This window comes from Silurus meridionalis, chromosome 9 (assembly GCF_014805685.1).
Source record: "Silurus meridionalis isolate SWU-2019-XX chromosome 9, ASM1480568v1, whole genome shotgun sequence".
NCBI lineage: Eukaryota > Metazoa > Chordata > Actinopteri > Siluriformes > Siluridae > Silurus > Silurus meridionalis.
Genome location: NC_060892.1, coordinates 18798990 through 18813081, shown reverse-complemented (window position 1 = coordinate 18813081; position 14092 = coordinate 18798990). Strand labels below are relative to the sequence as shown.

At 38.0% G+C, this 14092-nt stretch overlaps 1 protein-coding gene across 25 annotated transcripts in view; it reads right to left on the bottom strand.

Annotated features, from left to right (window-relative positions):
* Positions 1 to 3074: 3074 nt before the first annotated feature.
* The window catches only part of adgrl2a (adhesion G protein-coupled receptor L2a), a 100980-nt gene continuing 89962 nt past the window's right edge, over positions 3075 to 14092 (bottom strand). For 6 of the 25 annotated variants that reach the window (XM_046857240.1, XM_046857241.1, XM_046857259.1 and 3 more), the window contains 5 exons: positions 13083 to 13174; positions 10646 to 10814; positions 10267 to 10395; positions 9692 to 9788; positions 3075 to 5105 (listed from right to left, as the gene is read on the bottom strand). In XM_046857240.1, the coding sequence (XP_046713196.1) occupies positions 4351 to 5105; positions 9692 to 9788; positions 10267 to 10395; positions 10646 to 10814; positions 13083 to 13174 (1242 nt within the window). In that variant the 3' untranslated portion in view covers positions 3075 to 4350. Of the gene's footprint in view, positions 5156 to 5666; positions 5706 to 7472; positions 7525 to 8290; positions 8420 to 9025; positions 9084 to 9691; positions 9789 to 10266; positions 10396 to 10645; positions 10815 to 11544; positions 11572 to 12146; positions 12192 to 13082; positions 13175 to 14092 lie in introns of all 25 variants that reach the window. The other 19 variants (XM_046857235.1, XM_046857237.1, XM_046857256.1 and 16 more) reach the window with 12 other exon arrangements.

Here is a 14092-nt window from a genome sequence, read left to right as displayed (position 1 = left end):
AATACTTATTTTTGTAATACATGAGCTAGAATATAGTATTCTCTGTGTGATATAACTGTTATTCCATTCTTTCTTCAGAAAATCGTCATTCTTTATGGAACATTGTTTGACGTGAATAACCATGAAGATTCAATGAAAATGCAAAATATGACATAATCAGTGGCTTCTATAAATTATACAATAGCAGGGCAGATGGTGAAGGAATGCAGGAAATATTTCAGTTTGTACAGATTGTTCCACTTTCTAACGGTTGATATATTATTCTTTAGTGTAGAGATGTATATGTGGAATGTTTTTTTTTTACACTCACACCCACTTACTACCAAAGTTATTTTCCTTTGTACCTGCACATATTTGTAAGAACTGAGTGTTTACAAAACTATAAACAAATGAGCAATTTAAACCACAAGTGGCCCTGACCAGAATAAAGCACTTACTAATGAGTAATGAATGAATGAGGAAATCCAGATTTACACCAGACGCTCAGAGACACACCAAATCTGTTCATCATTTAATGCCCTTTGTTTCACAGGCTTTCTAACTCAAACCCCTGTCCTCTTTGCATGTCATGCTTCCATGAGTTTTTTGCTGTTGGGTCCCACAGGATGCCATTTCCAAGACGTGAATAATTATGTATTTTATGGTTGCGTCTAATGGTTTTGGAATAGCCTTAACATATAGTTTCAATATTTTGCACATTTATTGTGCTGATTTTTTTTTTTTTTTATTTAGATTGCAAAAAAACAAATCTAAAAATACAATACACTATAAGGACAAAAGGTATTGGGCCACCTCACTTTTCTATCCATATGTGGCTCCTTCCCAAACTGTTACCCCAAAGTTGGTGGCACACAATTGTCTTTGGATGCAGTTCCATAACATTGTCCTTCACTTCAACTAGAAAAGCTAAACCAAGATCTTGAGTGGCCTGCTATAGAGCGCCGACCTCAACCCTACCGAACACCTTTGGGTGAAAACTGCACCCCAGTCCTCCTCACCTCACCTTCATCAGTACCTGACTTCACTAAAACCCTTGTAGCAGAATGAGCACAAATCTCCACATGCACACTCCAAAATCTAGTGAAGCATCTTCTCAGAAGAATGGAGGTTATTATAACAGCAAATGGGAACTAAATGTGGAATGGGATGCTCAGAAAGCACAGACAAATCTTATGCAGAGGTGTCTACAAACTTGAAAATATGTATGTATTATAACATATTATAATGTAAGTATTAATAAGTATGTTTAGCTTTAACAATGGGGGAAAAAAACTAAAAGTGAAATTCAAAATAGAAAAAATATAAATATAAATCCACCCAATTAGAAATTCTGCCCAATAATAATTTAGGAATAAAGAAGGAGCATACAGTATCATGCTTTGAGTAATGCTTTGAGTAACAACATGTTCAGCCACAAATTAATTGGGAAACAAGCACTCGCGCTTTATTAAAGCCGACCCAGAGATATTACACTTTTAAAGGAAGAGCCTGCACCCTTATGATGACTTGCATAGAAATAATACAGATGACACATAGAAGTATTAAATTCACATCGCAGAGTGACCTGTCATGAATGGAGAATTGCCAGAGGAGATATTGCCCGTGTAGGATAAGACACTGTTATTGCTGGTTACAAATGTAAACATTCAACTAGCAGGTTTTATTTATTAAAGAACGAGTTTACTGAGGGAAAAAAAATGAGGAGAAACAAAGTGTGGTGTTTGCATCGATTTTTTTTTTTTTACCTGCACACAACATCCACGTTGGAAGGCAGATGAATATTTGAATCTGATCTAATATGACTTAAATCCCAATCCAAATGCAGCCAACAGCTCCTGAAGCCTTATGGACTGCAGTTGTATGACAATTTCTGTCCGGGCATTGATCTGGAATCTAAATGAGAATCAACAATACATCAGAGACATTTATTATATTTTATTGCTGCTTCTTTCCATCAGCCCAACATTCCTGCTCTCAGCAAGGCGATGTACAATCAATGCTCGCTCGCGTTCAAGGTTAAAACGTGTCCCAAACCTGATCAATTAAAGAAGTGCTGATTCAGTGAGATTTCTCGGTCCTGATTTATTTTATTATTTTTTTTTTAAACAACATGACATTCTAAAATACAACTCAGTATTGCACCAGTGTAAAAGATATGAGAGGAAGTGCTTTTTCTTTCTCCACTATGTTATGTGATGTGTAGCTGTCAAACAAGCTTTAGAGTTTAGGGTTATAGGAGGACAGAGAAGTGTGACAGACATGTCAGCGTGTGATGGAAAGAAAACCACAGACAGACCCAGGAAAGAGAGTTTCGGGTCATTGGGCAGGAGACACGGATGACACAGTGAGGTGGTGATTTTTTTTATCAAAGGATTCCAGCTTGTTGAAAAAAATAATAATAAAGCGATACAGCCAAGTGCAGAAAGAACAGCCGATTTCTCCTCGTTTCTCCATTAGAGTCTCTACTATGTAAGGAATAAAATATGAAGGGGTGTGCTGTTAAGAGAAAAATCGTCGATGACAAAATGATGCAAAGTGGTACAAGCTAATCTAAACACCTCGAAATTGACTGTTTTGTCCGACCAATAAAAGCACATTTTTTGTTCTAGATGAAAATATTTTAATGTTGTGGAACGTCTAAAAAATAGTTCCTGTTACTCTTGTAGTTATAGCAAGTAGAAATCAGCTTCAGTTATTTTTCTCTATTATGAAATGAACAATTCATAATAATTTATATGTTGCACAATCATGTAGGTCTCTATGATGATTAAAATGAATAGAGTGTAGACCTTGCAGAAAGATCTAGCGTAAAAAAAAAAACTTCTGACCCATCAGAAACGCTAGCGCTCAACAGTGCTGTTGTGTAATATGGTGAGTCAGCATGAAGTGAATTGTAACCATCTGATTCACATAATACAGTTAAAGAAAGGATTTTGAAGACCGATTGAAAAGAGCTTGTAGATCAAAACTCAGGGCAAGTTGTCAAAATAATGAAAACACTATTTAAGTAACTCACGTCTCATTCCATGGACACAAACACGCACACGAGATTAGAAAAAAAAAGTGCCACAATAGCCAAAAAATTCACATTTATTTATTGTTAAACAAGTTGAACTTTACATTATTTGTATGGGCTCCTTACTAACATGTTAATGCAAAGAATGGACCAGTGCTGTAATGTATTCACAAAAGAGTTCAAAAGTATCACTGAGAATAATTTAATAAATAAATATCGGAAAATCTATTTAGAAGAATGTGTCTGGAAAGCCTCGTGTTCGGTTGTGGATCTTGAATGACTTTCATGCCTGTGCAGACTCTTCGAAGAATCTTTGAAATAAAGGCAAGGAAAAAAAAAAATCATTAAAAAATTCCTAATTTCCTCCTAAAGCCCAATGCTTTGGTGCAGCAAACTCATTTTCCTGAACATGATAGAATTTGATGTCAGCAACCTCTCTAAGCTCTGTGTTCACTCATTTCATCTTAATCCTCCTCCAAACACACCATGATGAATAAACTGTAAGAACAAATCATTTTCTTATAGCATGTGCATTTTTTCTCTCTCTTTCCTTCCCTTCTCACACAATAGTCTCTTCTGGATGTCATAATTAATGTCTTAATTAAAAATCTTCTTATAGTTATGGTTGCCTTCTTTATTTATGCACCTGACATACAACAAAATATAGATTCTTGCGCCATAATCCTTGATGGTTGAACAACCAAGAAAAGATAAGGCCTGGGGTTCAATTGCTAGTGGTTACACAGCACAATCTGAGCTTCGTTGTAAAGACGGGGCCCGTAAATCCAGACTACTGAATTTCCTAAATAAACAGTTCCATTAGGAATATCTTAGTACACAATCTCTGCTTACGTGCTGGAAAACTCCATTTTTGTATATAATACAAAACTGGATTTAAAATATGTGACCCTATGTACAACCTCTGACAAACATTGTACGAGCTGAAACAGGAAATACTATTATTTGGTATATTTTTTTTTTTCTCTTTTTTTTTTTTCATGTGAATTCATTCCATTGTTCTGACAGTCAGTCAACATCAGCAGTGCTAAGACTTTGCTTGTCCATCAAATCCCACATCTGATTGTTCATTTCTTGTGGGTTTTTTTTACAGTCAAATCGGTCGCTGATTTAGACAAGCGGAATCACACTGCAATGCAGCCGCACTGGTCTACACATCTTTGGGGGATGTCAGTGAAACGGTGGAGAGCTATGAGGGGTAAGCAGTGAAAGACGAAGAGAGATGAAGTATGAACCTTGTTCGAAAAACCCTCCCCAAGTACCCAGTGTCCTTGTGGCAACTGGTGCTGATTGTTTTGCAGGGGAAAAAAAACATATTAAAGGCTCGTGATGAGCTGCATCTGTCCTTCCCGTACGTCCACTTCTGGTTCGCACTCCTCTTTGGGGGATTGGGGGATGGGGATTATATAACCGTCACTGCTTCCCCTGCTCATCATATAGGCGTTCAGCTGTTGGCTGGCCCCTAAATCGGGCATGCTTTTGTAGTAGGCGTCCTCGTCCTCGCTGTGTTTAGAGGGCGAGAGTTGCTCTGTCTGGAGGCCGCTCTCGGTTAAGGGCGAGTCTCTCAGGTTCAGCTCTCTGGAGTACAGGGAGTCTGTAGTGGGTGGCTGTAGACTGTGTTTTGTAGCTGTTGGCTCGGTTCTCGCTCTCTCCTGAGTGTAATACAGGAGCGAGTGAGTCCGCTGGGGGATGAGAGGGGCATCCAGGTGGTGCTGGTGGTGGTGGTGCTGATGGTGCAAGCTCAGACTCCCCACCATTAAATGGCTGCTCTCGCTGTCCACGGGCACAAGGGATGTCGTTTCGACTACAGTGGCTTGGTCTTTGCTACTGGTCCCTCCCCCGACTGCATTTCTCGTCAAGATGTGAGGCTCGTGCCGCTGTTTTTTGGCGCATATCCTCAGGTTGCTGTTGACCAGGTCCGAGATAATCATCTTCTCGAAGGCGGCTTCGTCTAGGCCGATGCCACCATTTCCATAGTCCCCGTTCCGAAGCGAGTAGCTATTATTGAAGTTACCATTTAGCGGTAGAGTATCCATTGCACTTGTATCCCTGGCATTGTTCATTGAGTGTCCTACAACAACAGAACATGTGAGGGGGGGTGTACATTAATCACTACTGGCCCTGTAACGATAGAAAAAGTAAAAAAAATAATAATATACATATACATATATATGTATAAAATGTTGTTTAGGACTGACTTTAGATTTTAAGCATGACACTTAAATCTAAAGCATTTCTTATGATGTTAGATGCATTCTCTGTAGCCTGCTAGCATGATCATTAAGACATCCTAAACAACATAAAATAATAGCACGAACGTCACAAACACATTTCAAAGAACACAGCCAAAGTGGAGCCACAGATGGGCAAGTTAGAATATTAACATAATTCATCAGTCTTCCAGCTTATTTTGGGAGGGGGAGTGAGAATGGAGTTGTGTGGGAAGTGGGAGGGTATGAGAAAAAAGGAAATGCACAAGGCCCAAAGAAAGCACATGGCCAAAAAAAAAAGGAAAAAATAAAAAAATAAAAAACATAGACAGCCAAGTCTCTCACTATGAAGAAGCCAGCAAGCAACCATCCAACAGCACGACAGACAGGCAAGTGGAAATGACTAACTTGAGACAACTCACATCATGTCTGTCTGTTCAGGCTATCTGGCCTAAGAGTAGCTGATGAACAAAAGAAAGTAACAAAAAAAAAAAAAAAAAACAAAACACAAATGATATTTTTTTTATTGTAAAACATGATGTAATCACTGACAAACTCGACATGAGCAAGGGTTCAGCAAATTAAATTTGATAGACAATAAGCAGCTTCTCTCCTCATTAAATGTCACCATTTTGTTTGTTTGTTTGTTTGTTTGTTTGTTTTTTAGCGAGCTGGACCATTAAGTCTGCAGCTAAGTGTGTCTGTAAGCGCTTATGTGAGTGCTACGGTCTTGGGCAGGTAAAGGTCGATGTGAAACCTCCAGCTCTGCACTCTCTTCACAGCTGGCGATGGCAGATACAACTGTTTTTCACCCTTTTTTTCTGTTTTTAATACTGTAAAGACGACACTGGGTCAGCACTTATTGGCAACTGCTCAAATGGAGGTCTTGGAGAAAAAGAAAAAAAAGAAAAGGCAAAGGGAATGAAAGGATGAAGCAGACAAAGAGGCAACATTTGTAATGCCTAGCAGGGGTTTGGGATTGAGAGAAAGAGAGGAACATTCAGCAAAGCTTACAAATATGATATGTGTGAAATGGATTTAGAACTACATGTTTTATTGCGATCACGGCTCTTCACTGATAAGGGCCGGAAATCAATCGCATGCCGAAAAACATGATAATAAGTGGAAATGCAATCTGGAATGAAGGATGCACGCGAAAGGAAAATTGTAGCAACTGCTTTTTTCACTGATTTGAACAACCTGCAAATGTTAATAGGAGCGATCCAGATGAGATCATCTATTTGTGAGAACAATAATGTCATTTAATGAGGAGTGAAGATAGGATACTGCATCTCTATTGCTTAATTCCAATTATGCACACAAAACGTTTATTGTAGTGACTATAAGACCTTAATTTATAGTTTATCATCCGGATGGAGTGTGTCACCAGGGTTAACAATGCAATGTCTATATATATATATATATATATATATATATATATATATATATATATATATATATATATATATATCAATGGTTATTTATTACAAATATTAACTAGCCAAGATATTTAACCTTTAAATCTATTTAAATCGTATCAACTAATTTATCTTTAAAAAGTCATTATTGTTATCCAAACACTTTAACGGGTGCTTGATATTTTCACTTGTCCTAAATGTAAGAAATTTCACATGATCAAAAGAGTTATAATTACTATCATGTCAATCAAACTGGCTACTTTTTTATGTTGCTTAAATGTTTAAATTAAATCCTTTATATATTCATATGGTGTACATTTGTAACATCAATGACACAATGTTTAAAAAAAATTCAGCACCACAGGCACATATGGAGAGCTATTTTCATGCCTAATTTCAACAGTTCAAATTGTTTTATATAAAAAAAAAAGATTTCTCTATTACTTGTGTTGTCAGATGTTTCAAATTTTTTTTTTATGGCATAGGCATAAAGATTTAATCAACTTATTTATACATATTTAAAAAATATATTTTATTACTATTATTATAGTTGTGGTCTACACGTCTACATTATAAGTGTTACATATTCATTGTATTCTCAAATACTATTAAAATAATAAATACTATTAAAATAATAGAAGAATTTATCCCCAGCACTCCATAAACTAGTCAGTTCAGATCAAGGCCATATTTAAAATAAAAAAAATAAAAAATCAATCTGAACCACTTGCTCACCGAACTTCGATGGTCTGAGGCTAAACCAGTGATTGTGCCTTTTTAGAAAATAAATCATGCTGAAAAAAAATTTACATTTGATAGGCAAAGTTAAGTTTTACTCCCATACTTGTCTCTCTGTAGGTCGCTAGAGGCATGCAGCAAGAGGGGGAAAAAGCAGAGCAAACAGATATTAAGGTTTCACATCAGTTTCCAAAATGTCACAGCACTTGAATGTCACACCCTGGGGGCTTGCTTGTAGATCACAGCCAAATCTGCATTAGCCGTCTTTTTAAACTGACGCTAGTGAAACGGACACTAATCACTTTTTAACATGATGATGCATAATTGGCTTTAATTTTTTTACAGACCAAAAAAATATGTATATATTATATACATACATATAGATTTCACTCAACAGTTTTTAGGTTAAGCTTTAAAATATTTACCTATTTTGCTCTAAAATATAATCAAATTTATCACACTATCAAAAATCAATATCCACTATTGTAGAGAGACGAACTGAACTGTGAAATATATATATATAGATGGAACATGATTCCTCACCTTATGCCTCAGCCTTTATATATATATATATATATATATATATATATATATATATATATATATATATATATATATATATATATATATATATATATAAAAGGCTGAGGCTTAAGTTGAGGAATTGTGTGCAGTATATTGAAGGTGACACTGAAATGTTTCCAGGGTAATAAACATTTCAGTTCTGTCTAAGGAACATTTTGGTATATGTCTTCCATCTGGAATTCATATATATATTTGAATATTATAGAACAGACACAGAAAGAGAGCGAGAGAGAAAATAATACTACAATTCACCAGCACAGGCGTCAAGAGTACAGTAAAGAAATGCAGTGGTTTAGTAAGCGCACCTGGAGAGTTAAAGACAGGAGCCGTAGGAGAGTTACATACGACCGTTTCAGCCAGTAAGGTATTGTATGGGTTGTTAGTGCCTTGCGGTCGTAGAAGGGGGTTTGTTAGTAGATAATTGGCCGTCATTCCTGGATCAGCAAGACAGAGGAAAAGGTATAAGTTCAGAGCAGACGTACAAGAATATAAGCTCTCAAATAATTTAATGATGGCTTGGCTGAAAGCTAGCCTTAAACGGGGTTCCTAATAACTCATCCGGTACAAAATATACCAAATTTATTTTCCGAAACAAAGTTTTACTTTGATTCGTTAGTTGTCATGAGGTTAGCGCAATTATTCCTAAACTGTTTGATCTTTCAAACGTTTACTGCCATCGTATTATCAATCTGTTATTAACACCGCAAGACAGTTCAATTGTGAGGGGAAAAAAGAATTCTGCCCGCTATAAAAGATCTTGACACTTATGTAGACAGATGATACCAATTGGTAAAACAACTCATTTTATGAGTGACTGTATTCGTTTGGAATTAAATTTCCGGTCATAAGACTGACAATTTAAAAACGGAAAAAGAAAAAAAAACCCTCTGAAATATTTGTTGTCTCAGTCAGTGCAAATAGGAAGAGAAGCATGAAGAGAGAAAAAGGATGTCAGCCTCTTCTGACTTATGCATGCACAAAGGACTGCTTTAGCATTTTAGAGCAAGCCAAAGCAACTACTTGAGGAACGCAAACCTTACCACTCGGGTCAGCTAGAGTTGAACATCATCTTCTCATCATCATACATTTGTGCCCTGGCTAAATAATAAATGACAATTTTTTTTTTTTTTTTTTACAAAGTCCTTCAAATAGCATCCACTAGGTCATCGTACATCTTGATTAATTGATGTGCCTGAGTGTGTGTTCGGAGCAAACGAGCTTATGAACTTAAAACGTGCAGTACTTTTGTGGGATGTGGCTTTTAGTCTAGACACACCACACCACACCACACAATATACACACATGGGTGACAAATTAAAAGAAAAGAAAAACAGAATAACTCAGGTAGGCTGTAGGGTCATGCATTTACATTTATGGCACTTATCCAGAGGGTTAAGAGCCTTGCTCAAGGACCCATGACCTTCCAATCAAAGATCCAATGCCTTCACCACTAAGCTACCACCTCCCCACCCTTAAAGATTAGAATAATTCGAGACCAACACAAAGTTATTTTGCTCCTGTGTCCATCACATCTAGTTATCTATATTTTCCTTTAATTTGTCCCCCATCTGCAAAACACTAAATCCATTAACCATCATAACCCAACACCAACGCTAGCTCTGAATTACTTAGCGACATATTAGTTCACAAAAGGGCTCCAGAGAATAAAAATGCTTTGGATGCAGCACCAGTGGTTTCTGACTGACCTTGGTTGAGGGTTGATGTGCTGTTGATGTCCCCTGAGATAAAGGAGGATTCAGATTGCTTTCTCACAGTGTCGTTCCACATTCTTCTGATTCGACTCTGTTAGATTAACAAAGATCCCAAGTAAGCATTGACTCGCTTTTTTTCTACAGGAAAATTAAGAAATAAATGTTCTCTCTCAGTCTTTCCCTCGCTCTTTACAAAAAAAAAAAATTCAACTGACTTCTTACTGGCATCTTAACCCTGAAATTCCCTGAAGATTCCAAAATCATTCCCCTTTTCTATTACAATATTTCCCAAATCGTCTATAAAATGCTAAAAATTTCAAATACGGTTCGATATTCGCCAGCATGTACATAGAAAAACCATTATCTGTCAGAAGGCTTTAAAAATCAATGCAAGTCTTCATCGCATGCCTAGCAGGATCATGCTAGGATACGTGCATGACGCATTTTATGCGATCATTTGAGCTTGAAACTCACAACCTTGCCTTTTATACACAATGTGCTTTATCTCCCTGAAAGCTACAGGAAACTGGGTCAGCTTGGTTCTTCTAGGCGCAGTGTACTGAGCTTACCTGAGTGCCGGAGGAGTAGCGAGCACTTGTCCTTGTTGTTGCTGTCTTTGTGGAACTGTGCGAGTTCTCACTCGGCAAGCTGCTGCAACACGATGTGTGGCGAAGGCATTTGCTGTATTCTCGACGAACCTGCAATTCAAAAGCCATTTGTGTCCTCTGAGTTCCTGATTGTGCGATTTTTGTTAACAACTCGACAGCTCTCATAACCAATTTTATCACAGTGGAGCATTGTATAAAACGTACTCTAGATTCAATATAAAGATGCAATTTTTGAAGGCAACCCAAGGTAATATAGAAAAATGTGCATAAGGTTCAAAAATAAATAATAAAATTTAAAAAATTTTTGCAGTTTCTATAGGAAAAAACGAGTTAAACTCACTTTTTTCTGAAGCAGACAGTGGAAGATGAAGATGAACGTGCCCTGGATGGTGTTGAAAATGGTGAAGAGATAGGCCAACACGATGGACTCGCTATTGATGAATAACAGCCCGAAGGTCCATGTAAGACCCAGAAGACACAGCAAGGCAAAAGCTCCTAGAACCCAGGACCTGCAAACGCAGACACATAACACCAAATGTGAGCCTGCGGGTGGCGCAAAAATGGGGAGGCTTTAAAATAGGCACTGACGATGGCTTGAAAGTAAGACATCTACTAAAAGATTGGGGGAAGAAAAAAAAACAGGAGGGGGGTCGAAAAATTTATATGGTGCAATAAAGTAAAAACAAAACAAAACAGGTCCTTAGCATTTAACCTGGGGCTGGGAGAAATGTGAAATGTGAGGGATCTGGATAAATAAGAAATGAATAAATGTGCATATGTATCAATCTGGTTCTCGGTCATATATTAAGATAATTCAAAGCGTGAGAATTTGGTGCGTGCCACGCTACTATGTGAAGAAGCATGTCGGGTTTTTTTGGAGCTGCATTTAGAAGGAGGAGAGAGAGGAATATTGCACTTGAGGGCTGCAATCATTACAAATGGGTCCATTACACTTGAGGAGGCGTTGACAACATCTTGGCTAGCTAAGGAACCAAAGAGATAGAGTTAGAGGAAAGAAAGGAACTGAAAAAAAAAAGGAGAAAGGAGGAGTGGTGTGTGAAGATTCCGGGGGAACCTTCAGACACCCTTGCTGACGGATAAGAGCACTGACAAACATGAATGGGCATTCTAAACTGAGGATGAGGGAGCCGGAAGGTCAGAGGAAGACTGACGAGAGTGGCAGAGTGATGAAAGGGAAACTACGAGGCTGAGAGAGAAACGTCTAGCTGACGGTCTTACTTGATAAATGGTTTATTATCTTCATAGCTAGAGAGCGTGGTAAGCAGGGAAGAGAGACAAAACCGGGTCAGACAGATCACAGTCCAGTTTAAAAAAACAAAACAAAAAAAAAACAGAAAGAAAGAAAGAAAATAGCAAACTGTGAAACTGGAAATTGTAAAGAGATGAAGCTGGCAGGGTCAGAGGAAAGATGATCATTATCGCTCTGTATGTAAAAAATGATGAGTCTGGAAACTGCGCTGAGCCAATTCGCTTACGTGGAGTAAGACACTGTACAAATGTGGAACATATGCTTTAAAGTGAGGCAGACAAAAGCAGCACTGTAATAAAGATTTACAGCCAGAGCGGGCCTTCTTAGTTTACTCCTATACTTCCGTTTCAACTGAACAGCAAACCAGAAACACGGTTGATTTATGCGCCGTGTAATGTGTGAGCGCAGCTACACAACAATAACGGTTAAAACAGGTCCCTGTCACAAGAAAAGAGTCTAGTGAAATTTCATTGGAAGTGTGCCTGTGTAGATTTCTGCCATGAAAAAATTACAGTGGCGCTAACGTTTTATGAGTAGCCATCATAGGATGTGATATATGGTAAAAGCTTACCCGGGCAAATCTGTATTATAGTAGCCATCACAAACGCGATAATTACTGGTTTGGGTAAGAGAAGGGTGATAGAGAAAGCGGAAGAGAGAGAGAGAGAGAGAGAGAGAGAGAGAGAGAGAGAGAGAGAGAGAGAGAGAAAGATAGGAGAGGAGAGAAAAGTGGGGAGGGGGCAGATGTGGAAAAAACGGGAAGAGAAAAGAAAGGAGATGCCACAGATTAGCTCTCTCCACATGCAGCATGCAAACAGTGTTTCCATTGCCATGTAGGCTATGATCCTTGGCCCTGCAAGCTCAAAATTAGAGTTCTGACAGGATACAAGCAAAAAAAAAACAAATAAACAAAAAAAAAAAACGGGACATTGTATAAAATCTGGACCATATTCTTTATTCATTTGTTTGCGTTTTTTTTTTCATTATTTCAGCTCATGTCAAACACGTCAATCTGTTTTGAGTGAACTGAAGCAGACAAATTGAAAATGAAGGCATGTTATTGCTAAACACTAAACAAAATGACTACACTTGCAGGACCATAAAGCAAACCTAAACAGACATATGAATCCTTTTTATTATTAAAGTTTTTATTTTTCTCAAATGAATCACACAGATATGTTGTTATTCTTTCTGGTGTTGTACCCTGTGACAGACAGACAGACAGACAGACAGACACACACACACACACACACACACACTTCCATTCGACATTACCAAGGAGATTTTTTTTTTGTGATCACTATCTAAACACTGAAATGTAACATTAACACACAAAGTGATTTTTTTTTTTTACATCCTTTCAGTGATATTTTGGACTTTAAATAACCAATTTAGAGAACAACTGTCTTCTGTCTTCTATTACTATACACTTTTTTATAACTGAGAAACTACACAGAAAACAGTTTTGGACTGGAGAAAGATCAAAACTCGGAACAGCTTCACTTACTTTATGTTTTCCAACCTGCTGGAGTCTGGTTTCAATGAAGTAGAGTGCTTCACCATTTTGTACATTGTGATGACCAGGAAGATGAGATTAAGCTGTTGGAAAAGAGTTAATGCCTGTGTTAATAAATCAAAATACACTCGAAAACTGAAAGAAAAAGAAAAACTGACAGAAACGTTTCATCTGCGGCATTGTCGGAAACCGCTGGAGCCGACCGCTGCGTGATTCTATATTGATAAAGATGGGAGAAAATGAATTCGAAAATTCCCGCACACTGCAAGATAAACACAAGCTCTGTAAGAAGAAAAGTGAAAGCACAAAACAGTAGACATTTGATTACGGTATGTAAATGGGGGCACGCTTCAAAAACGTGTGAATGAATGAACGAACGGTGTGTCCCTGTGCAGCTTCCGCTCTTTTACTCTCATACACTAAAACACACACATATATGCAGAAACTGCTTAGGTACGCGAGATCTTTTTATAATGTGGCATGCTATGTGCTGTGAAGACTAAAAAAAAACAAGAAGCATATTCATAGCGCTCGTGAACAACACCACTAGCTGCTGTGAAATAAGCTTCAGCATAGCAACTTGCTTTTTTTCAATGCCACACAATCTAATTGATTTGTACACTGCCCTCGAACAGCAGAGATAATCAATATACCTCCTCCCTCACATCAGCAGCTGTGACACACGAGTCAGTGACAGGACACAAACGCCAATGAGAGAATGAAGGAAGGGATAAAGTGAGAGCATAAAAAGCGGAAACAGAACGAAAAAGAAAACACAATGGACATTTTGGCAGAGTGCCGTGATGCTGGTGTGACGTTGTGTTTGTTGGTGGCACTGGCGTGACACTGGTGTACTGAAATGCCCTTCATACACTCTCACACTGCCTGGAGTGGTGACATGGATCTGATGAGACAGGTGAAGTGGGAGTGTGTGTATGGGAAGCAAGGCAAGTATACACTCTCGACCCCCCTTGGCCGGCACACACCACCAACTCACTTTC